General features: G+C 38.2%; 1 protein-coding gene and 1 non-coding gene across 2 annotated transcripts; one reads left to right on the forward strand and one right to left on the reverse strand.

The window, feature by feature from the left end:
- The first annotated feature begins 348 nt into the window (after positions 1-348).
- On the forward strand, positions 349-25,307 carry LOC108674373 (lachesin). Its single transcript, XM_018162316.2, has 5 exons — positions 349-676; positions 13,514-13,602; positions 14,438-14,593; positions 22,637-22,732; positions 23,732-25,307. The coding sequence occupies exons 1-5, from the start codon at positions 622-624 to the stop codon at positions 23,861-23,863; spliced, it is 528 nt and encodes a 175-aa protein (XP_018017805.1). The 5' UTR covers positions 349-621; the 3' UTR covers positions 23,864-25,307.
- Positions 24,695-24,768, reverse strand: Trnai-aau. The gene has a single exon. It is a non-coding gene; the product is annotated as a tRNA-Ile (tRNA).
- Positions 25,308-25,534: the final 227 nt, after the last annotated feature.

The following is a 25,534-nucleotide window of genomic DNA, read 5'->3' on the forward strand; positions in this document are numbered from 1 at the left end:
ACGGGAGGTATTATTTCTCGCTTGCACATAATGAACAATAAAAACATGATTGACCTCGTAGGGATTGTCTGACGATCCTTGGACTAAATTGAGTGGCCCACGGGCAGCCAAATTATTTTCAACTTTGAATGTGTACTAATGATGCCAAATCACAAACATTGATAATTCTGTTACGTATGTGTATGCGAGTGAAAATTAATTTATTTACTAACGATAAATACTCTCAATTTAATGTCATCGAATAAAAAGTATGCGTGAAGCATGATGTGGCACAGTATAATGTGCGACAAAATTGTATTTTTTTCTGCGGGGGCTCTAAATATCCTATTAATGTACCTATATTTTTGCAGAGAACTATATCATTTTTGCTATCAATTTTAGTGCACGTCAACTTTTTTCCATATTGTTGAGGATTCCTCACTGTAGCTTTATTAAATATTTAATATATGCATAATTTTAGAATACTTTTTCATAAAGTATCAAACAAAGCACTAATAACCGGATTTCATCAAAGTATTAGCCATTATACTCGTGTTACGTGTAATATGACGTGGAATACGATGTACTTATGTGAAAGTGCAATTGAAAATTAAATGTACGATATCGACGAGAGTTTGCAACATGTTTATCGCGAAGCTTATCTCATTGTTGGCCTCCGTCTCAGCGTTTCTGCCAGGTGAGTCGACTAACTTAATTGTTGCAAGTCCTATTGAACACGTGAGTAGTTTGAATCACTGAATTATTTATTATTTGTCTACCATTGAATTGCCCATAAGTATCGATTAGCAACTCGATCACGCTCAAGACATTTTGCGTTCATTGCCGCTGTCTATCCCATTTATAATCATCGTTTGTTTATAGATTAATTGGGTGATTTAATTACCACGTGATTTATTGGTATTCGTTCAGTGATTATTATTGGTGAAGTTCTTGTCGTTTTTACCTATCAGTACATCTGGTCGAGAGGCGAGTACTACATTGTTGAGTGCTGACGGCAGGTGAAGTAAATCCAACGGCCGTCTCTCATCGTCTGCATTAAACTGCAGCGCTATATTTACAACTTGGCGTTTAAAAAATTCGATGATATACCTCATTTGTTGAGTATCTCAATACCAATTGTTGAAATCAGATTCGCAATGCTTATACATTTTTTCAATTATAAAAATATCTCTGATCAATTAATTATTTCTCTGGTGAAGGTTTCCCAACAAAGTTATTAGTCGTTATTGTTGAAACTTCGTTAACAAGAAGAACGCTCCAGAACTTCAGAGAAAAACACACAAATGTTCCGCGCATTGCCAAATGCCAATACAACCGAATTAAAATTTGAATAGGCGTAACAATCGCATCATCGAGCGGCACAACGAGGCTGGCTTGTGATATAGTATATCTGATGAGAGCATGACTGGTGGCTAGCGTTTATCGCCTTGTGTTTATCGCGCGTCTACACACAGAGGTTTGGTGTTGTGGTGTGTTGTCACTGTGGTGTGCTGTTTACTCGCCCCGCTGCGACGATTAAAGCGTGTAACGGCATGCCGTGATTTGCTGCACTCAGGCCGTTACTTGCCACACTCTCGTACTCTTGATTGTTTCTATGCGACTTCGACATGCCTGAGTTCGAGAGACCCCACAGTGAGAGTACCTTACCATTCTAAACACCGCACTACGGAATGGATCTAAATATATATCTCCTGAAAAATTTTTCAGTTGAGTCAAATTATAAGGTGGATGGTAAATGCACTTTTTTGCTCAGACTTTCAGGTTAGTTCGTTGTTACTTTATTTTACACGCTACATAACACTTCGCAATTGTAGTATTCAACTTATCTACTGGCTGATCGTCGTCGACATGTCGACTACGATCCGGAAGCGTGCATTGAGCCAAATTTTGTGTGCAAATGCGTCAACGCAAATTTTGATGCATTTTTGTTGGACTTTTTGCCTTTCAACTTATTCGGCTAATAAACATTGTAAAATGTGTGGAATCACCTTGAGAAAAAATGTTACAATTGCCGATTACATTTTTTAAAATCACTTCTTCGTCGATTTTGCTCAATTCTTCTGCGAAGAAATACATTGCACTTCTGTACATTGTATTGCATCTGGCATGAATGTGAGAAACATTGGCGAGTTATGCCATAAAGCTGAAAAATTTGCTGCATTGATTTATTGAATGTTTTTACCATGACTTCGACTGAAGAATGCTGTGAGATTAATTGTCAGACTCGATGCAGAAGTTTTAGCTGTTATTTTGCGTACCGTAATATGTCTTTTATCTAATTTTTTACCCTTCTTTACTCAAAGTTGCGCGTATACATGCTATAATACGTATGACAAAGAGCTTATTTCTGTCTTATTAATAGTTTTTCCACCCAACTCAATTTATTTATTCGCCTTTGAGAGTCCAAAATTTATTTAGTTAAACTCCATCTTATATTCAGCACTAAATCCGCCTTCAATTTTACCTGGTCACTCCGCAATGTCCAGCCAGGATATTAACCTCGAACCTGAAAAACTCGTGTCAACTCTTGACCAATTCTGCGGTTCTAACTCTTGTGGACTCGGCAAACTCACTCCAGAATGGGACACACATCCTTCAACCGCAGCTCCGCCAAGTTTACTCGGCGCAGCAATGAGGAAAAAAATTCGACGCCTCTGGGTCGATTCCCGTGAACCTTGGCGCCCGGCGGGCGGCGGCCGGTGCTAGGCCAGAACGGTTTAAGATTGGGCGGTCTTTTTAGATTTTTTAGTATTTTAAATTAATAAAACGCATTTCGATGTTTTAGTTTTTTATTAAAGCTGTTGAATGATCACGTGTGGTTTTTTTCGTAATAATTAGTTCGAAATCAAACTTAAACTTCTTAGATAAATTGCGCTTAAATAAGTTCTTGAAGCCCCTTCTGACTCGATTGTCGAGTAGGCACGGAACTTACTCAAATGCTTATTTTATTATACCTATTCACCGCTATTCTATGGCTCAATAAATTAAGATGAGAAATCGAATACACGCCATTTTTGAGACACTCAATCTGCACATAAATAATCTCATGCACATACTTATAGAAGATATTAATTACTGATTGGGTTGACTGCTCAAGTGCAATGATCGCACTCAGGCAGGTCGCCGACTTCTCCCCTCCTTATTTGTCTAGTCTCTAGACACGTACACTGAATTAAGAGTATCTCTTCATGTGATACTCTCCTTGAGCGTGAACACAACACGGCATCAGCTCCTCTGGCACATTCATGCACTCGTTACTCATGAGGGACTCCTCTTGTCCTGCATCATCCTCAGCAAAACACCACTCAAGGGCTCAAGATCTGCCAGCTTTATCAGGCCGTGGCAGGCACTTGTCAGGTGCAGTGGCACTCGCTTAGGTGAGAGAAAGCTCGCCTACTATTTACTGTCTTATCATGACGACAATTTAGTGTTCTCATTCATGCACCTATAGCCGCTACATGCACCTATAGCCGTTACATGCATGCGCCTAGCCGTTACTTACATGCACCTAGCCGTTACTGCACCTATCCGTTTCATGCACCTATAGCCTCATACGCGCTACTTGCGTATCATGAATTTGAAACCGTTTGTTGTAATATTAGTATCGTCAAAGTTGGCCTAAGTAATTATTTCTTCTTTGGATCCCAGCTTCCTTATTGCACATGGGGATTGTAATCGCTTTATTATTATTTTTCATAGCTCTTTTCATCTTTATATTTTCCTTAGCGAGTCAAACCGGGGTTGCTCGGATGTTTTGTGTGATAGATGGGTTAAGTATGGGTGCTCAAGGTAAGCCGAGATAACCAAGCATGACATGAAAACTTGGCTTTAATTGCTTATGCTGAACGGTTTTTTCGTATTCTTTAGTGACGGCTCGAGCAAATGCATCGAAAAAAAAAATTAATTCGAATCATTGACATTCGAATTAATGTGCAACTGTATCTGCTCCTCTTACGATCACAAATTACTGATAGTGTATAAAGATACCATTCTTAAAAATTAAGAAACAGGACAAATTTTCTAGAACATAGTATATAGCTGAACTATTAGCGCCTCTCTCTGTAACTGCTGCATCACAGACATAAAGTGGCATGTCGTGTTATCTGCAAGTTCGCGTTTTTAGCGCATTTTTTAAATTTTTTCATTTATGGAAAAAAGGCGCTAGCGTGCTCGTCATGTCCGTCCGTCTGTCTGTTTGTCCGTCCGTCCGTGACCACGTTTTCGTCGACGAGAAAATGCGCTCTCTGTCACTCGCTGCAGTGAGTACTGAGTTATATTTTTTTCATTTCCAATGCTCACTGCAAGCTTTGGGCAGACGCTTCATTTGACAAGCACGAAGCGCTTGCATTTATCTACGTCGACCTTACAGTTCTTGCGCGCTGTGCTTGTTTGAGGAATGATTACCCCCAGCAAGTGGGATGTGAAATGTGCCCTTGTGATGTTGAAAAATACATCATATAGTATCTAAGTAATCTTCATGATGGATCTTTACAAAACAATCCATGTTTCTTTGTTTCACTGAGCTCAACTTAGTTAGCAATGCCTCATAATTGAATGCCTGGCAAACGAGTGTATACGATAAACGATGACGTTTGGTGATTGATGAAATGCAAGGGTCATAACCTCGAGTTCAGTTTAATAAGTTATAGTGATTCTAGTGCTGAGAAAACACTAGCTGCCTGTAAGTGCTCAGTAAGTCAGCAATTAGGGAAGTCGTTACAGGCCGACGTTTGGCCATAATTTATCCACTGATTGACGTGTTGTGGAGGTCGTAAATCGCTGTCGACGTTAGGGGTGTCAAAGACAGCTCTTTAATTAATGATCTTTCAACTGCCTATAAATTGTGCTGAAACTAACAGTTCCGTTGCTTTTATACAATATTATCTTATTTAATTAGTGTTGACTCTCATTCGATGATGTATAATGCTCCAACGTATTTAATTTCACCCTTATTTCCATCAATAGATTTTGTGAATTCTTTGCAATTTTTATGTATTGCAGTATTTTTACTGAAATCATTTCTTTTTCAAATGCCAATTATAATAATTCCGAAGCTTTAATAGGTACTACAGTGGACTTCACATGTTCACAGTGAATGAAGCGATTCGAGTTTCTTTTCAACGCAGTAAAATCCCTACAACTTTTAGTTTTTACTGAAAGCCAATACTGTGTAGTGCCTCAAGAAATGTATTCGTTTCATATTTAGTCTTGTTTCAAATCTTATGAAATATTATTTGTATTACATTATCGTTTTTTTATTACATATGGTTGATCTGTTTTGACCTCTCATCAACCGATGTAATTAACTATAAGTAATACTAACTGCTCGATTTAATATTGTAGAATACAAAAATATTCAGTGAGTACCTTCTTTCGTCACCTAATAAGGCTCGACGCGACGAGCGCGACTCACAAGACACACGAGCGGGCCTGTGATTGTGTCATTAATTACAGAGTCTGAACATCAGCCTCATGTCTACTCGCGCTATTTTACGACCTTGGGGGGTGCAACATCTCAACTTCATCTGTCGCAGGTTAGCCACGGTCTCTCCGGGACTCCTAACTCTCTGTGAACATCACTCCAAAGGATGAAAACATCACCAGAAATATTGCTGGTCGTTAATTGTGGAACCTGTTTAAGGCATGGAGATAATGGCCGTGGTGATGCCATGACACCTTGAGCACGATTGCGCACGCTTCCAAATCGCGAACATAAGTTGTGCACCCAGTACACATGTGCAGGTCGTGCACCCAGTACACATGTGCAGGTCGTGCACCCAGTACACATGTGCAGGTCGTGCACCCAGTACACATGTGCAGGTCGTGCACCCAGTACACATGTGTAGGTCGTGCACCCAGTTCACATGTGCATTTCGTGCACCCAGTACACATGTGCAGGTCGTGCACCCAGTACACATGTGCAGGTCGTGTTCCAGAACGCGTTACATCCTGATCCCCCAATGGATAACCGTTTTTTAATGTAATGATCTTTTGACTTCAACTCCTTGTAAATTTTTCTATAATGTCCGCGCCTATTAGTAATTGTGTATGATAAAGTACAAGTACAATATAAGTAATGTATCATTTCGGCTAATATTATATAGTATATGTATATAGGTGTTGAAGCTAATCATATTTTTATTAATGGGGCCAATACAACTTGCAACTCTCATAGGTACTGAGGAAAAATATTTAGCTGTCTTGACCAAAATGTCTAAATGAACGCGAATTGTATACGTCTGTGGATGAGAAATGAGTTAATACTATATACTGGGCAAAAATATCTTGCGTTCAAGATTTCAATAGTTGTGGTTATCCTGAAGATGAAGGATCCCTAATGAAGATGAAGGATCAAGCGGCCTACTTAAATTATTCATGAGATCTTCACCGGCGAAAATATTGCTATATATTATGACATTGATTAGCTATTGAATTGTGATGGATTGCTCTGAGACTACCGTAGTAAAGCGTCCTACTGATTTTATATTGCAGTAAGACAAGACTGGCCCGTATAGCTCAAAATAATGCCATGCTACGCGTGTACTGCAGTATTATAATTAATTAATTGATTAATTAATGCAGTGCGTGGCTAATGTTATGTAGCACAGCACCCGAATGATATTCATCGTGATCAGCGGATTATTTTGGAGTAAAATACAGATTACAGAGTAGTAACTCCTAGTGACAACTATTTTCAGGTTTATCTCACTTTTGCCATGAGTCATGTTCGAAGCTAGATCTATTCAGTAATGTTTTTGGGTCTCTGGGTCTCTAGAATCGCAAATAAAATACCGCATAACAGGATCCGTTGATAAAAATTTGCAAGCTTAGATTAACGGATTTTTTTAGTAACGACTCCATTTGAATTTTTTTCGAGAACTGGTATCGACCCTGCAGTTGTGTTAACGAGCTACGAGTAAGAGAAGTTGCAGGTGTACAGTGTTATGGTTGTAGCCTGTCGAGCAACCAATACCATGAAGAAACCTCACTATAGAACCGAACATTCATCTATTCTCTACCATCTGTCTTAAGCTAAACTCGCCAGTCTTCAGCCTCCTTTTACGGAGCGTGGATGCAAAATATCGTTATCACATTATCAGTTCTTAATGTAGCTTTTATGCACTCTGCGTATCTATGGGTTAGGAACGTTCGTGCTGCCACAAATTAGGTGTTGCTTGAGATACATGCCAGATAAAGAGCAATAGGTTCCGCCACTGGTTGATGGCCTCCGATAAGCCCTTATCCACTGGAGGTGTCGAGCCTCCAATATGGCCGGCCTTGCCGCTTGATAAGAGGTTCTCCTTTGCGGTGCTTCTTTGGGCGCTTCACGTTCGTCTGATACGCCCGCCTGGCTGCCGCCTTACCATTCTCACCTTTTGCGTGGCCTCTACTTTTGCTTGCTGCTTCATCAGGGACTGCCGAGGATTATGACTGTTAGTTCTTAAATTATTATTCGATCGCAGAGTTTAAAGCTTAATTAGCTTTCAATTAAGGCTACACGCGATAAGCTGTCGAAGTTGAAAGTTAGTTGGCTCAGATGTTCATTAATACCTATATTTGCATAAGTTCGTTTAATAAAGGTATGCTAATTTATTGTGATTAATATCTAGAAACGGCTTCAATTCCCGACCTTATCAATGGAATTAATTTTTTTTCTCTAGTACCTATAAAGTGTCAATGAATTACCTAACATCCGAAAAATTTTCCCCCGCTGTATAACTTCCTTCATAGGGGTATTTAGCACATCATGCAAGTGTGTCTAGCTGATGAAGGCGGTTTGCAGGCCTTAGGCAAGCAGACTTGGTGCATAGATTTAGCAATGAACCAACTCAAGTATGCAGGCATGTGGGTTGTTTGCTACCTGCCTGGATTTTCGAAATTACATTCAACTGTTGATGTATGCGTATTATTCATTCGTCAGTGCTCCAAAGTGCCACATTGAGCGGGCTAATTCATGCTTGAATCGTCTCGTTGCTTGTTAGTTCGTTAATTTATTATTCACTGAGAAAGAGATCTGGCCATATATCGCACCGTCATGTCCACAGGTCAATGCAGTATAATAAAAAAAGAATGTTGTAAAATATAATTTACAATCACCTGTTTGTGCAAAAGCTAATCGCATTTTTTTGCCAGTATGAGATTGATCTTGTCAATTTTTAAATATTTATGCTGTGATTTTTCCTCTTTGATGACGTCATGTGCTGTCTTTATCAAATACCGTCATTTTCATGATGTGCACTGCACACTACGCAGATCAAACGTGGAGATGCCGTAATGCAAGTTCGATTAACTTCAATTGAGCTTGAGCCGCCAAACTCACATTTAAAAAAGTTTAAATGATTCTCTGCTCATCAGCAGTTCGTGACGCCGCATCAGCGATGAGGTGGTATATAAGACGTAGCTTTGGATTAGGTTTCCAATGAGCCGACGTTTCTATCTCCGTCACTCAAAGCGTTTCTTCTTCGTTTCATGTCACGGAAATTGATACGTTGTTTCTGTCAGTGTCAGTCGTGATGTCTGCTTTAGTGTTCTCCACGTCTGTGTCTCGCGCAACTGTCTCTGCAATTCATCAAGTTCAAGACGCGCCGCATTTACCAACAATGATGCATCATTGCTGCCCAGAAAAGATACCCTCCCGCCTCGTGTGTATCTCTTCGTGGGAGTGCCAAGCACTGCTCTGTTATTGCGGCCGTGGCAGGCGCAAAGCAAATATTTATACACAGAACCATCTCGTGCTATGACGTATCATCATTTCTCCGTCAGTATCTCAAGTGTACGGTGGTTACAACAAAAGAGTGTTACACTTTATGCGTTTTTAGTGAGCTCGTCTTCAGGTTTCTATTATTTTGACTTGTAAATATCATGATCTAACGCATTACGCTTTTTCGAATGCTCAATAAAATGGGAAAAGCGCAGGAAAGATTTGGCAAAGAAACGGCGTGCCATTTCACACTTTTGATTATTTACTATGATTTACAGGGTGGCCCAGTGGTTAAAGTTCAGAGTACCAAGATTGGCGCAGAAAGGCGTGGGTTCGATCCCAGCTCTGTGCGCCAGTTTCTGGTCAGAATCGGCAAGGAGGCCAGAAAATTGTAGCAGTGAGTTGCGAGTTCAAGACCGCAAAATGCTGTGAATGTTCTGCGATGTTAAGAATCGGCGACAGGCCTACGGCCTAATAAACGCATCTAGTGGCATTCGTTCTAATTAATAAATTTATTACATTCAATAAATTTTATTAAGAAAGTCTTATAGACTTTCTTAATAAAAAAAGATTCACTGCCGCGACTTACCCGCGGCCAAAAGCCACGTCTGTGTCCACAAATTAATCGTATTTTCAATAAGTTGTGAATATCTACGGGTATAACGCATTATAATTAAGTGAAATTCGAACAAATTAAGAAGTTCTTCTGTTATTTGTACATGGCGTTTACGTGTAATAAATTGAATAGAAAAAATTCTCGAAACATTGATGATTTAAAGTTTGTCTTTATCTGTTACAAATAAGTGTTGCACTTTTAAGTGTCCGTTTTTATTTATGTAGGAAACCATATCGTTGGGGAAAATTTTGACTGATCATTTATAAGCATTTTGAGCGAATTGCCTAAAGTGTATTTAATACTATTATTATATGCCACTTACGTATGCAGAAATGATGAATATAAATTATACGCTTCTTAAATAATTCGCATTTTCGGCACGACTTGAGACCATTTTCTTGTAAACTCAAAGAAAAATGTCAGTTAACGGCATTTGAGCCTTTTCCTTCGATATCAATTCAATGGCTGTACTATCAAAAGTAGTTATGAGTTCATAGCTCGTTAGCCAATAAATAAGGGACGACTTATCAATGTAAACCCAGCAATCACAGACGAGAAATTGGCAGCTACGTCGTACTCACGTATGCGTCGCAATTAACTCGTTAAGTCAGAAGTACGTAAAGAAGTGTGTTTTGCGAATTTTCATGATTCGTCGTTTATTCGATTTCAATTGTTTTCCTCATCTTAAATTAGCCGTTTTTCTTTAATTTGTAATAAAACATATTTATCAAGAATGTGTATTGGGAGTGTCATTGGTTTAAATGTATTTGCGCTCGCGATTGCTTATCGTTTAGTTTAGGAACAAGAGTTTTCTCTGAAATTTCTCTCTTTAATTAGAATGCAAATGTGGTAAAAATCAAACAAATAAAAAGAATGCCGTAGCAAACTTTCGCACTTGATCCAACTAAGCAATTCGTGAGCATAAGTTCAGGATAGAAGGATAAGCTGCATTTGCCTTGCCCGCAACTTGAATACATCAGCTGAGATGGTCATTCATTCGTCTAATACATCAGCTGAGATGGTCATTCATTCGTCTTCATTAAATAGCCTTTAAGTCACTACTCATAGCGATTTATAGTGATATGTCTGAATTTTTGTTTGTTGAACTTGCTTGTCGGTGTACTGATTTGATTACTTGAGCTGCTTAGGAAGACTCAAAGCTTTAAAACAACGAAGATCTTTTGAAGGATACAAGAGTTACACATTCAGAGAGCGCCTAATGTTAAGAAAAACGATGAGGTCTATGATTGCGGGGGTCATCAATTCTCAGGGGATTTTCTGCTATCAGGTGCTTAAGACTGATAGATATTGCAACGTCTTATGCTCACTACGAACATTTAGCGATGTCCAGTCCAGCCATACTTCTAATTTCGACCTGTGACTTGTTCATCCATCTTAGTCAACTTCAGTGATACCATCTTGTGACGCCATGACTGGCTGTATATTGTATAGCACCTTGAGGTATTATCTTCAATAGGCGCATCAACCTTATGGGATAATCGTACTGCTAGCAGACATTAGTCTTGATGTTGATGCTTTTTCTGCCATCTGGTCTCAATATATTTTCATGTTTGTCGTGCAACAATTTTATGCAGCATAAATATGTACGTTTTGTTGTAGTTAGAGCACGACTGAACTAAAGTACGTTCATAAAGTTTTCTTCATTATTATCTATAAGCTTATCATTTATTCATTTAAAACGCATTTTTTTCTTTTAAAGTTAGAAGGCGTGAAATCTGCTATTGCAATTGATTATTATGTAGAACATACTAATTGCATTGAGGCTCGACGGCTCTCATCACTCCTATATACCGTTTGTGTTTATGTGTCAGTTGAATCTATTTATTATTTACGATCTCGATGTGAATTTTAAATTTTTTTGGCTGTATGTTATTGTCCTGGCAATGATGGCATCACATTGCATGCTCAAACTGTTATTTGAGTTGTATTTTGTCTGCTATCTAATTCATCAATCAAATATATATCTATGATCAATTATTCGCACGGCGTAATCTTAATTGATTCTGAAAAGCTGAACACATGCGTGGAGTGGAGCGTATCTATTACCTATAGCTATTATACATATAGTCAGCTATACAGCCAATTGATACCCACTTCTGCTGAGAAAATCTACTAAAGTACCTAAAACTAACTAACTAAAATGAATCTTGAAGTACATTTATCTCGCAATTCAAGACTGTACTATGAGATGAATCTACAAATTTGAATTCTTGCATTCAAAAATTATTTTTTTTCTTGCTTAACTTCATTGTATTAATTCAAGTCTACTCTGTTGCACGAGTTTGCTTTTCATCAGCGTCTATTGGTGCCCGTCTAATGTAGGTATCGTTCCTAATAATATTTCAATTTATGAAGGCTATGTTTTTGTTCAAGTTTATCTAAGTCTCAGATACTTCTGGGGATTATTCGTCTTTTTTTATTACCTTCTTCGGCTCCATTATCTATAAGCTTATCATTTATTCATTTAAAACGCATTTTTTTCTTTTAAAGTTAGAAGGCGTGAAATCTGCTATTGCAATTGATTATTATGTATAATAGTATACTAATTGCATTATTGAGGCTAGTCGGCACTCATCACTCTGTGCTGTGTATCAGATAAATCTATTACGATCTCGACGGAAATTTTTTAGTTGTATGCTATTGCCCTTGCTATTTGCTATCAAAGTCATCAATCAAAAATATATCTATGATCAATTATTCGCACGGCGTAATCTTAATTGATTATGAGAAGCATAACAGATGCGTAAATTGGATCATATCTATACCGATAGGTATTATAAATATAGTCAGCTAAGCCAAGGTGCCCACTTCTGCTAAGCAAACCTTATTTAAAATAACTAAAAGGCATCTTCAAGAGCTGGCTGAAGTTGAATTAGCGAGGTTTGTATGGCATTCGATTTGAACTTCTCTGAACTGGGAAGAATGGTCAGAGCTAATTAACATATTAACATACCCTAATGAAACTCGATTTCATCTATTTACGTTGCGAAAATAATACCTTTATGTCGCAATTCGAGGCGGTGCACAATGAGATGAATCTACAAATTTTAATTCTTGCATTCAAAAATTATTTCTAATTCTTGCTTAACTTCATCGTGTTAATTTAAATCTACTCTGTTGTGCGAGTTTTACATTTCATCAGCCTCTGTTGGTGCCCGTCTAATGTAGGTATCGTTCCTAATATTTCAATTTATGAAGGCTAAGTTTTTGTTCAGGTTTATCCAAGTCTCTAAGACTTAGATAAACCTGAATTTATTTATTTGCCTTTTTTTATTACCTTCTTCGGCTCCCCGGCTTTTTTAGAACGAATTTATTGCCACACGCATTGAAATAACTTTAACTTCATCCGTGATTTGTGACTTGGGTACATTCTAATAGGTTGGGTATCATTGAGCTTTTTATTGCGCTAAGAAGCCCATGTACGGATTTAATGCGCCGCTCATTCTATAACATACGACACTATTTCTTTGTTCAGCGTCTGCATGGTGAATAACGTCCGAGTGTTATTTAAAATAGTGTGTGGCTTCAAGACTGAAGCTCAAGTTTCCATGGTTGACTTCTCACATTACTAATTAAAAAATCGTTCACGTTACCACGAGAAAACAACACTATCATTTTCATAAATTTTTAATAAACGGTTGATCGGTGGTTGAAGGCCATTTTGTATTGATGTTTTTGTGATCCTGCAAATCGGGGTTGGAGAGAAATTAATCAGTATTAATGTAAGTCGTGGCTTCACTTTGAAATCATTAGTTGTCAAAAGAAATCTAATTAGTTAACAACTAAACTTGTGTGTTTTTCAAACCTTGGTCGAGATCTGATTAAAAATTAAATTGTATTAGTTTAGATAAATAACTAAAAATAAATTTAGTTACATATCATTTTGAAGAACTTATCGATCGGCATTTGACAATTAGCTCTCATTATAGCATATGTGCAGGTAGAAACGCGTACGATTTAACCCGACGGAACTTTTTTTTCGCGACGAAAAGTCGTGTATCTAAAAAACGCACATATGCAAAACAAGTACTGCGACTTAAAGTCAGTCTAGAATGTCCTTGCGTTGAAATAAAATTTTGTTCATTCCTCGCTTCTAATTTCATTGATTCTTAAACGGTAATTATGTAGTTTGAAATCCGACAGATTTTCAATAATTTGATTTTTCTTATTTGCAGGTGTGGCACCGGAGTCATCGATGCCCAGCGTGGCGTGGGCCCCCGGGCGTGACGTGTACGAGGGCGACACCATTCAACTCGAGTGCCAGGTGAACACTAATAATAATACTAATAAACACTAATCCACAACTTGCTAAAAATTTATATTTCAAAGAGGAAGATTTTCATAGTATTTACAGTAAAAAGTATGTGATAATAAGTGCCACGAGAGCTAAACGAACTCTGACACTTGCAGTTTTATGACGCGTGACAAGCCTGTTTCTCTAATCGTTTTTCGCCCGAAAATATAAGCAAGCGCTCTCGCCTGCTGATGGTCGATCTTCTCAGTTTTCATGATTTGCCGGGCCGTTGTTCGTGGTGTATAAAAACAATGTTAAGCGTCAGTCTTCCACCGAGTTTTATCACGACAGATGACAGATTCAGTTCCCTTTGATATTGTGACTACTATAAGGGTCTTTAAGCAACCTATTTGTTGATTTCTTTTGATGTGCTAGATGTTCTTAGACACGCTTATTCGATTTTTAATGTGAAAAACTCGATTTGTTTCATTGATGCAAGTAATTTAACCGAATGTTTTTTTTTTATTTTCATAGCGTTATCCACTATTAAAATTATTCAGAGATAATTACCAATTTTTTATGACGTACATTGTTTACTAGGATTACGTTCAGATATCTCAGGAGGTCACGCAACTACGGCCACAGCATTCCATGATTAGTCTTGCTTAAACGTATGTGCTCACTTGTATTGAAAGATTATTATCTGATGAACATTCGTCTTAGTTCTAGTCATCCAGCCCTCGAATAAAAAATATAACCCCTATGTGAGATACCTCAATATCGCAGTTATTCATTACACTCACGACACTGGTGGGTTTTGTTTTTTAATATATCAGGTGGGTTTTAATTAATTGTGCCATCTCAGGTGGGCTTGGAAGTTGAAGCCCCCGCAATTTGGGTGAAACTTGACCCTCTGAGACCCAACAGCGACGAGATAATCTCCCACGGGGTCCTCCTCATCGCTGAGGACCCGAGGCTGTCTGTTGAACGACTGAGCGACTCCAACACCTTCGTGCTCGCGGTCAGTGAAACTTGTTCATCTACTAGGCTTACGATTCTAAGGATATACGAATGATGAGGCGAGTGTTCTCTATCCTCACAAAACGAATCCATTTAGTAGATGGAAACTAAGCGAGCACGTGTTATTTCCATGCCATTTTTGATAATGATGAACAGTTAATAGTGAACAATTTGGCGCCTAATATTGAGAGAAGAAGGTGAACTTAAAGGATTTAATTGAATATCAAAGAGCTGAAGCGAGTAAAATTTGCGCATTGTATTTTATTTTTATTATATTATTATTATGACTGTTATGGTATTTACAGTGGGGGAACCAGCGTATTGGTTTAATGTTGTATGAGTGCCAAAATGACTCAAATAATGTATTAAATCCGAAAAATATTAGTCAACTTTATAAGCCATCGTGTAACTTTGAATGTGCAGCTCTCTTTTGTCATTGAAAAAAATAGAACATTAATCGTGTTGGAAATTCAATCAAGCCGAAGTACGCAGTTCTTCAATCGAGAGTTTTTGTCTAGTTTGCCGGAGCGTAAGACTGCATGAAAACTTCATAGGACGACAGAAAAAAAAGCTTCTCTGATCCTGTCAGATCCTCACGACCTCAAGCTGGACGTTCTCTGAACGTTCTGATCTTATTTTTTGCAATTTTTAAACTATCAGATGATATGGAAAATATTTCAGAAATGAAGTATGAAAGAATCTTTGTGTATATTTTTGCTTGCTTTTACTTAATGGCTGGAGGATTTCCAGTTATAGAAAGACCACCCCTGGGGTTATTGTTGCATTTTTTACGCTGCATTGAGTTCTTTTATGGACAGTGTAGTGTCAACTGTACATTCTCATTGCTGTTTTTGAAGGCTTTATTCGACTATTCTTAGAATTCTCTGTTTTGCCCAGTTACCCCTTGTGATTGGTTATATAGATCGAGCCTATTAACTTTTAACAATCAATCAATGAACTCTTGCAGATTAAATGCTGTAATAAAATTGTTTGTATCTCATTTGATATTCTATGACCCATTGTTCTGTTCTTCGTCTTCTTGCAATACGTTTAATTCATTTGCGGTCTTCTTGTGACGTACAAAAGCTGAAATTGACATAAAATGATTAGCAAACCTTTGCCAATTTCAGTTATCCGGTCAAGCTTGTATGAAAAATTCGTTATTAATGGCCGATTTGATAGTTAAATAGTTTATTTTGACAAAATTTTTATTTATGATTTGCTTAATAAGAAAGCACGTGTACAGCCAAAATAATGATTTATCATATATTATTTGTGGAGCGTACCTTGTGTAGGAACGATATTAATGTTGTAAGGCTATTGCTAAAATTCAATGCAGAATTTGCCACTATAACGACACAATTAAGAGGCCCGTTCAACGCGCTCAGCCGCGGTAGTCGTCTATGGAGATTCTTAACTATGAATTCGACAGACTCGGCCACGTCACTACCCTGCAAGACGCTGCTGCCAAAATTTACCCTCAGTTCGCCCAGTGTGCCGAGCTTGGAGTTGGAGCGTCCGTGAACAGGCGTCTTAAGGAACGTTTGTGATGCAGTCTCGTTACAAGTCGGCTACTAATATACCTATATAGGGGCTCATTTTAGTTGCAGGCATGCTCAATTACTTCCTGAAAATTTATCTTTTCGTTAATATGCGTTCCAATTTAGAAAAGTAAATTGATATAAACTTTCAAAAATATTACGTTTTCATAAATTAAAAAAAAAATTCGTCGAAGTTGTGGAACCTTTCTGAACGAATCCTAGGCTGAAAGTTTTTTTTATTTGTATCTCTTGATTAGCGAATACAAATTTGAAACGATTTCGGAAACGATCACTTTTTTTTTTTCATTTTGAACGGGCGCAAACCTAGTATCATTTAATTTACAGCTTGGTAAGACAATTGTGTAGCATTTCGTTTCGCTCAATCCTACTGTAAAAAGTCTAGAGAAGTTCAACGCGCGTGTGTTGATGTGGTTTCTGCTTCGTGCCTGAAACTTGCAGTCTGAAGTTTCATGCAACCTGATGATGCATGAATTTATTGTTGTAATGAATTGAGTAATTCGTCCCCTATAGATCAGCAAGGGAAGAATAAAGCTGAACCTCTTTGCTCTACCCTAAACTGAAGGGTGCATGATCTGTTTAAAAAAGATTTTGAACGAAATCTTTCGTTCAAAAATTTCGAAAGATTTTCGAAAATCTGTCTTTTCAATATGTCCTGAAAAAATGAGCGCGTTTCTATTGGGCGTACGTGAGTTTTTAATGCCATTTTCCATGTATATGTACGGCAATTTTTGTATCGTATGATGAACGCCAGCTGTTCTCTGAAGCCCCCTGTTTTCAACTGTACCAGTAATCCATTTATGGTAACTTGACCATTATTTACATCACTTCATAAACCTGTTGACGAAATCGTAGCAAGACGCGCCTGGCAAATATTTCTTGTTTTGTTGTTGCGATCGCGCACAACGTCTAATTAGAACCTCGTTTTAGGGCTCTCCCTATTAGGATAGTCCAGCTTGAATTTCGACCGGGCGTAGATGTACGTTTACCGATCATTTATGCGGGTATAATAAAGACTTTCTTTCTCGTGCTCAAGATTACAATCGTGAGAGCGGTCGAAAGAAATTTAACACCTCCTAATTAGGGACTGGCCAGACGGTGCAACCTGCCCTACTGGGCCACGTCGTATCTCGGTACTTGGTCAGAAACTTGATAGCTTCTTAATTATTTCTTAGCGATAAACTGGATGGTATTGGTGCCTGTGGTCGTATCTTGACTATCTTCGCGTGTGCTATTGAACTCGCTGATTTGTCCCGGTCTCGCGTATTGTGTGTGTATCGGGTAGCTCTGAGCGGCTATTTATCTCTTAGACAGAAATTGAGAATAGAGTAGCAGCTCTACTATTTGCTATGAAATTATTTGATAGACGCGCGTCATAAAAGAATCGAATGCCATAGGTTATAGGATTGACAGGTTGCAATATTGCCGGGTCGTTGAATGAAGCATTTATGTTAGTTTGTGAATATATATTTATTTTTGATGATTTACATCTTTATCGATGGTCATCATGAATTACCGTACATAATGGAATTGAAATCACTACTTTTTGGTATTTCAACGGTGATTTCTGAATGCCTTCTTCGCGTTTCAGAGCCGTCCGTTGTCTAGTTTTGTCATGTCTAGATAAGACTTCAAATTTGAGTTCATAGATATATATATATAAAACTTGATAGCTTCTTCTTTCTTAGCGATAAACTGGATGGTATTGGTGCCTTTAGTCGTAGCCTCGCGTGTGCTATTGAACTCGCCGATTTGTCTCGGTCTCGCCGTTTGTGTATCGGGTAGCTCTGCGCGGCTATTTATCTCTTAGGCAGAAGTTCATATTAGAGTAGCAGCTCTACATTTTGCTATGAAATTATTTCATAGACGTGCGACGTGAAATAATCGAATGAAATAGGTTATAGGATTGCCAGGTAGCAGGTTGCAATATTACCGTGTCGTTGAAGAAAGCATTTATGGTAGTTTGTGAATATGAATTTATTTTTGATAATTTACATCTTTATCAATGATGTCATGATTTACATAATGAAATTGAAATCACTACTTTATGGTATTTCAACAGTGATTTCTGAATGCCTTCTCCGCGTTTCAGAGCCGTACGTTGTCTAGGTTTGTCATTTCTAGATAAGGCCTCAAATTTGAGTACATAGATATTTATTTTAGATCCACAAGGACTTAATAAGTAGAACTGTACGTACAAAATAACCCTAGTTTTATTTGTGAAGATGAGAACCAACCTAGAAACATTGCATGTACACCTAAAACTAAACTTATAAAAACTAAAAACGTCGGGCTAAACTAAACGTCGGGCTAAAACTTATAGCTCGACGGGCGTCACTGTAGCGCAGTGGTTAGCGGCTAGGGCTCCACTGTATGCGCATGTGACGACGTGACGGCGGCACAGAGATGGAGGAGCTAGGCGTGGGTTCGAGCCCCGGGAAGCTCAGTTAAGTTCTCTGTGTCGCTTGGACGGCGCATAGTCGCCGTCGGGAGGTGGTGCTTTCAGCATGGCCTTGGGTGTGTGTCCCTAAACACTCTGGGTGATTACCCGGGGGGATCTTAAGGTCTCTCGAGATCTTAAGGTTTTAAAGAACGACGAAAGTGTAAAGGTTTTGATTCGATCACGAAGTCATTAGTTTTCTACCGTTTTGCTAGTTTTATGGCTATCCTTATTAAGTTATTAGGATAGTCCAGCTTGAATTTCGACCGGGCGTAGATGTACGTTTACCGATCATTTATGCGGGTATAATAAAGACTTTCTTTCTCGTGCTCAAGATTACAATCGTGAGAGCGGTCGAAAGAAATTTAACACCTCCTAATTAGGGACTGGCCAGACGGTGCAACCTGCCCTATTGGGCCACGTCGTATCTCGGTACTTGGTCAGAAACTTGATAGCTTCTTCTTTCTTAGCGATAAACTGGATGGTATTGGTGCCTTTAGTCGTAGCCTCGCGTGTGCTATTGAACTCGCCGATTTGTCTCGGTCTCGCCGTTTGTGTATCGGGTAGCTCTGCGCGGCTATTTATCTCTTAGGCAGAAGTTCATATTAGAGTAGCAGCTCTACATTTTGCTATGAAATTATTTCATAGACGTGCGACGTGAAATAATCGAATGAAATAGGTTATAGGATTGCCAGGTAGCAGGTTGCAATATTACCGTGTCGTTGAAGAAAGCATTTATGGTAGTTTGTGAATATGAATTTATTTTTGATAATTTACATCTTTATCAATGATGTCATGATTTACATAATGAAATTGAAATCACTACTTTATGGTATTTCAACAGTGATTTCTGAATCCCTTCTAAACGCTTCAGAGCCGTACGTTGACAAGGTTTGTCATGTCTAGATAAGACATCAAATTTGAGTACACAGATATTTATTTTAGATCCACAAGAGCTTAGTAAGTAGAACTGTCCACACAAGGTAATCCTAGTTCAACGCCGACACTTCTATTCTATTCTAGTTTTATTTGTTAAGATGAGAACCAACATAGAGGCATTGCATGTAAACCAAACTTACTATGAAGTGCGCCGCCTGTAGCGCAGTGGTTAGCGGCCGTCTCCACTGTATGCGCATGTGGCGCACGGCACCGAGATGGGCGAGCTGGGCGTGGGTTCGAGCCCTGTCAAGCTCAGTTAATTTCTCGGTGTCACCCGGGCGGCGACTGAACAGTCCCGTCCACGACGGCGCTTGTCGCCGTCGGTATAGGTAGTGCTTTCAGCATGACCCTCTAACCAGGGTGAATACCCTTTGCCTATCACTCAGGGTGGAATACCCGGGTGATATCAAGGTCTCTCGAGACCTTACATTTTTTAGGATCGAAGAAAGTGTAAATGTTTTGATCCGATCACGAAGGCATTAGTTTTCTACCGTTTTACTGCACACACAAGCACGATTTTTCTGAGACGACGTTTCTCGATTTTAACAGTTAATTATGTTAATGTTATGTATGTACGGTTTTTCGAGTAAAAATGTAGAGTTCTCGTGTAAGTGACGAATCACGAGAATGTTAAATAAAAACTCTGTGTAATAATTTACCTATATGTTTTCATTCTTTTTGTCGAGCATTTTCGTTCGTTTATAACCTGGGCATAATGACTGAACAAATGTACTATAATACTCCTATAATACTCCTATTCAATAAAAGAATAGAATGTCATATGTTATAGGATTGACGGACTGCAATATTACCGGGTCGTTGAAGGAAGCATTTATGTTAGTTTGCGAATATATATTTATTTATGATAATATACATCTTTATCAACAATCATCATGATTTACATCATGAAATTGAAATAGCTGATTTGTCCCGGTCTCGCGTATTGTGTGTGTATCGGGTAGCTCTGAGCGGCTATTTATCTCTTAGACAGAAATTGAGAATAGAGTAGCAGCTTTACTATTTGCTATGAAATTATTTGATAGACGCGCGTCATAAAAGAATCGAATGCCATAGGTTATAGGATTGACGGGCTGCAATATTACCGGGTCTTTGAAGGAAGCATTTATGTTAGTTTGCGAATATATATTTATGATAATATACATCTTTATCAACAATCATCATGATTTACATCATGAAATTGAAATAACTACTTTTTGGTATTTCAACGGTGATTTCTGAATGCCTTCTTCGCGTTTCAGAGCCGTCCGTTGTCTAGTTTTGTCATGTCTAGATAAGACTTCAAATTTGAGTTCATAGATATATATATATTTTTTTATCCACAATGGCTTGGTAAATAGAACTGTACTCACAAAATAACCCTAGTTTTATTTGTAAAGATGAGAACCAACATAGAGGCATTGCATGTACACCAAACTTATCTTGAAGTGCGTCACTGTAGCGCAGTGGTTGACGGCAAAGTCGCTTCCCTGTATGCGCATGTGGCGGCGGCACCGAGATGGATGAGCCAGGCGTGGGTTCGAGCCCCGGTAAGCTCAGTTCATTTCTCGGTGCCGTAAATGGACGGTGAACTGAAACAGTCGCCGTCCACGACGGCGCCGTCGTATAGGCACTCAGGGATAATTCCCGGGTGATATCAAGGTCTCTCGAGACCTTACATTTTTAAGGATCGAAGAAAGTATAAATATTTTAAGCCGATCACGAAGGCATTAGTTTTCTACCGTTTTACTGCACACACGAGCACGATTTTTCTGAGACGATATTTCTAGATATTAAGTATTAACAGTTAATTATGTTAATGTTATGTATGTACGGTATTTCGAGTAAAAATGTAGAGTTCTCGTGTAAGTGACGAATCACGAGAATGTTAAATAAAAACTTTGTGTAATAATTTACCTATATGTTTTCATTCTTTTTGTCGAGCATTTTCGTTCGTTTATAACCTGAGCATAATGACTGAACAAATGTACTATAATACTCTTATTTCGATCTTGAGAAGCATACAGACCCATCATCCCTGCCTCCATCGTTCCAACCGGAATCGAATCGATGCGCGACATAAAAGAATCGAATGCCATATGTTATAGGATTGACGGGTTGCAATATTACCGGGTCGTTGAAGGAAGCATTTATGTTAGTTTGTGAATATATATTCATTTATGATAATATACATCTTTATCAACAATCATCATGATTTACATCATGAAATTGAAATCACTACATTTTGGTATTTCAACAGTGATTTCTGAATCCCTTCTAAACGCTTCAGAGCCGTACGTTGACAAGGTTTGTCATGTCTAGATAAGACATCAAATTTGAGTACACATATTTATTTTAGATCCACAAGAGCTTAGTAAGTAGAACTGTCCACACAAGGTAATCCTAGTTCAACGCCGNGAATAGAGTGCTCTTATTAAATGCCTTCTCCATGGTGTAAACACACGCTCATTGCAACATACAATCAAACGTAATAAAAGATGTGTATAAGAGACAGACCCTAAACACTCCGGGGAATACCCGGGGGGATCTTAAGATCTCTCGAGATCTTAAGGTTTTAAGGAACAAGAAAGTGTAAAGGTTTTGATTCGATCACGAAGGCATTAGTTTTCTTCCGTTTTACTTCACACACGAGCACGATTTTTCTGAGACGATATTTCTAGATATTAACAGTTAATTATTATGTTATTATTATCATCTATGTATGGTATTTCGAGCAAAAATGTCGAGTTATCGTGTCAGTGACGAATCGCCTTGATGTTAAATAAAAAAACTGTGATAATTTACCTATTTGTTTTCATTCTTTTTGTTGAGCATTTTCGTTCGTTAATAACCTGAGCATAATGACTGAATAAATCTACTGTAATAATACTATTTCGATCTTAAGAAGGAGACAGCTCACAGCCTCATCATCCCTGCCTCCAGCGTTTCAGCCGGCCTTTCTTTTTCACGGTCTTTTAATCAAAATCATGTGATTATAAACTTAACATACAATTAATTGTAATTATTGATAAATTTAAGGCTTATATAAATGTTGTATTATGATTGTCGTTGAGAGCTTGGCGTGTTTGAACGACGTGCTTGTGAGCAGATACGTGAAGTGTCAGCGGCAGACGCAGGCCGCTACCAGTGTCAAGTGCCCGTGAGCAGCAACCAGACCGAGCTAAGAACTGCGCCTCCCATCACGGTGAGTTTTGTGACCAGACCGAGCTAAGAACTGCGCCTCCCATCACGGTGAGTTCTGTGACCAGACCGAGCTAAGAACTGCGCCTCCCATCACGGTGAGTTCTGTGACCAGATCGAGCTAACTGGTCTGCGCCGTGGTGCGTTACTTGCAACTGTAGAAATAAATCTTCAGATCTCAGAGTGGTGCAACAGTAAGAAATGTCAGAACATTTGTTTCCATGCCTTCAACCGACTAATTTATATGTGAAGCAGAATTGCATTGATTTTGAAGAATTTCATCTCAGGTTACCTCAACTTGAGCGTGATACGTGGTATTGTTCTCTGTATTTCTTAAATTGAACTTGAAATCTCAAGCACAGCGACTCAATACAATATAATACAAGCACGAAAATGATTGTTGATTGATACTGAAATATCGAATATATTTTTTTTAATTTAGATGATGCATTTCATTTGAGCCCATGGCTTGAAAAGATAATTAGGCATTAATATATTCCGTTGTTAGAAATTATCCTTTAGATAAATCTCTATTCGTGGTTATAAGATAACCGAACATCGTAGCATCAGTTCGTTCCGAACATGTTTCCGCTTGTGCTGAGAACCCAAGTTGTGATATGCTATTAATTCCTTTCTTGCCGCTCCGTGTGGCAATTTGATTCAACAAATGAATATTTCCGTGTTTAGTTATTTGCAATAATTGATAGCTTCCACCGTGTTGATATCATACTATACTTCCGGTGCAAAACAGCTTATTAGTTGAAGCGCTAGTAAACCATGTAACCACTAAACTGGTGCTACATGTTGACGGTATGAAACATTGGTACACGGTACTATAGCATCATGTAAGCTTACAAATCTTGGTACACGGTACGATAGCATCATGTAAGCTTACAAAACTTGGTACACGGCACGATAGTATCATGTAAGCTTACAAACATTGGTACACGGTACGATAACATCATGTAAGCTTACAAATCATAAACATGTCATCTGCCTGCAGATATCTTTGAAGCGCGCTGCAGCAGCACCGGCAGCGTCGTCAGGAGAAGGTACTCGGTTGTCGCCGCTACTCGTCTCCCTCGCGATGGCTCGCTGTCTGCTGCTCCTACACAAGCGCCTCGTGTGCAGATAACCCCACCTTATCTCTACTATTACTCAATTTATTGTTTTCTAATTAGTTAGTAATTATTATTTGTTGCAATGCAAGGAGAAGCTAGGTTAAGTTTAACAGAGATCATCATTATTTGTTGGAATGTAAGGAAAAAAAGAGTTGCACTCGAGAGAATTTAATTAAAATGAAGTGTTCTTTATTGAAATGTAAGACAGCATATGTACAGAAGCTTATTTGTATTTGCGTGCGTAAGAAAGGCAGAAATGGTTGGGTGAAAGTACTGTCCTAGAGTAAAATATGGCGTCCATATTTGCCGTTTTTAAATACAATCATATCTTCGCACTTGAATGATTAAGCATGATGGCTAAGAATAGAAAGTATTAAGGAAAGAAAATAATCATCATCCTCTTTCCCAATGTTGAATCATAAGTTTGAAATTCATAGTATATTATTGTCATAGAAAATAACAGAATTTTGCATGCAGAACCTTCATGTAAAATGCTTAGGATAACAATGAAATTTCCTCGTTGCGTGAATAAATTGAATTGAATTTTCCTACTCTGCTTATGTCCACGATGAAGTAGAGCATTTTGGTGTGCAATATTTCCTTAGAATGTAATTTTTCCAACACGAATATATTAGAAGTAAATTCTCAAATATAAATTCCAAGTTTTTTTAGTTAATTAGTAATAGTGGCATGAAAGTAAGTTGATCGATATTCGGAATCTATTCCAACAGTGAAAAAATTTGAAATCAGAGACGGAAGCGACTATGTTAATGTAGGATGGTTATAACCTAAATTTCTGCGTATGGTAAAAATGTGCAGTAGCCAACCCCAGGAAAAAATAATTCTGGCCCATATGGGGATCGAACCCACGACATCCGCGTTATTAGCACGGCGCTCTAACCAACTGAGCTAACAGGCCATTGCCGTAAGAGGCAGATTTAAATTGTCAGAATTGTATTTTAGTTTTTGTTAATCGCAATTATATACTTTAACCTCTCGACAAAGTGAATTTGATAAAATCAGTTTCACAAAGCATTGACGGGATTTTCATCCAATTATATCGTGCTTTAAACTGGCAGAAGCACCAAATATGACGGAAACGTGTAGTTTAAAGAGCAACATGAAGAGGGTTTTAAATGTATTTGACAATACGATTATTATGTTAGTTAAACGTGTAATCTTATGTTACGTTATTTTGAACGATGGAGCAGCTAGAAGTTAGAGTGAATTGCCTTATAATAATGATGCCTTCAATGTTAATAGTTGTGCACTGCTTTACTGTAATATAGTTGACTGCCTCAGGTTGGCGTGAGGTTAATTCATCATGTGAAAAAGCTTCATATCGAACGTTTTCGTTGATAAACCCTGGTAGATAATATCAATGTCATAACTTAACTAATAGATATCTGTAGGAAATTTCACATGGGCTATTTTTTAATTATCATAAGCTATTGCCTGCATTGATTTTGCGCTATTCCTCTTATGATTCATTATATTAAGCTAAGGATATGAACAACTTAAAATTAATCTGAAATCTAGAAATGATTTTAAACCTACCGTCCGTTGAAATTTTTTGATCAAAAGTCAAGAGAAAAACAAAAATCGGCGACGGGCCTATCCAGGCCTATTCTTCAATACCGAATATACTATACTACTTTTCTAATAACTTGTACGCTGTGAGAAGA

This window comes from Hyalella azteca, unplaced genomic scaffold (genome assembly GCF_000764305.2).
Source record: "Hyalella azteca isolate HAZT.00-mixed unplaced genomic scaffold, Hazt_2.0.2 contig13501, whole genome shotgun sequence".
Lineage (NCBI taxonomy): Eukaryota > Metazoa > Arthropoda > Malacostraca > Amphipoda > Hyalellidae > Hyalella > Hyalella azteca.

What these genes read in the sequence shown, in the direction of transcription:
- LOC108674373 (XM_018162316.2), top strand. Translation starts at nt 622, where the DNA reads ATGTTTATCGCGAAGCTTATCTCATTGTTGGCCTCCGTCTCAGCGTTT. An exon ending in CGTCTCAGCGTTTCTGCCAG is followed by an intron (nt 677 to 13,513) that starts GTGAGTCGACTA and finishes TCTTATTTGCAG; the next exon opens with GTGTGGCACCGGAGTCATCG. An exon ending in GAACTGCGCCTCCCATCACG is followed by an intron (nt 22,733 to 23,731) that starts GTGAGTTTTGTG and finishes ATCTGCCTGCAG; the next exon opens with ATATCTTTGAAGCGCGCTGC.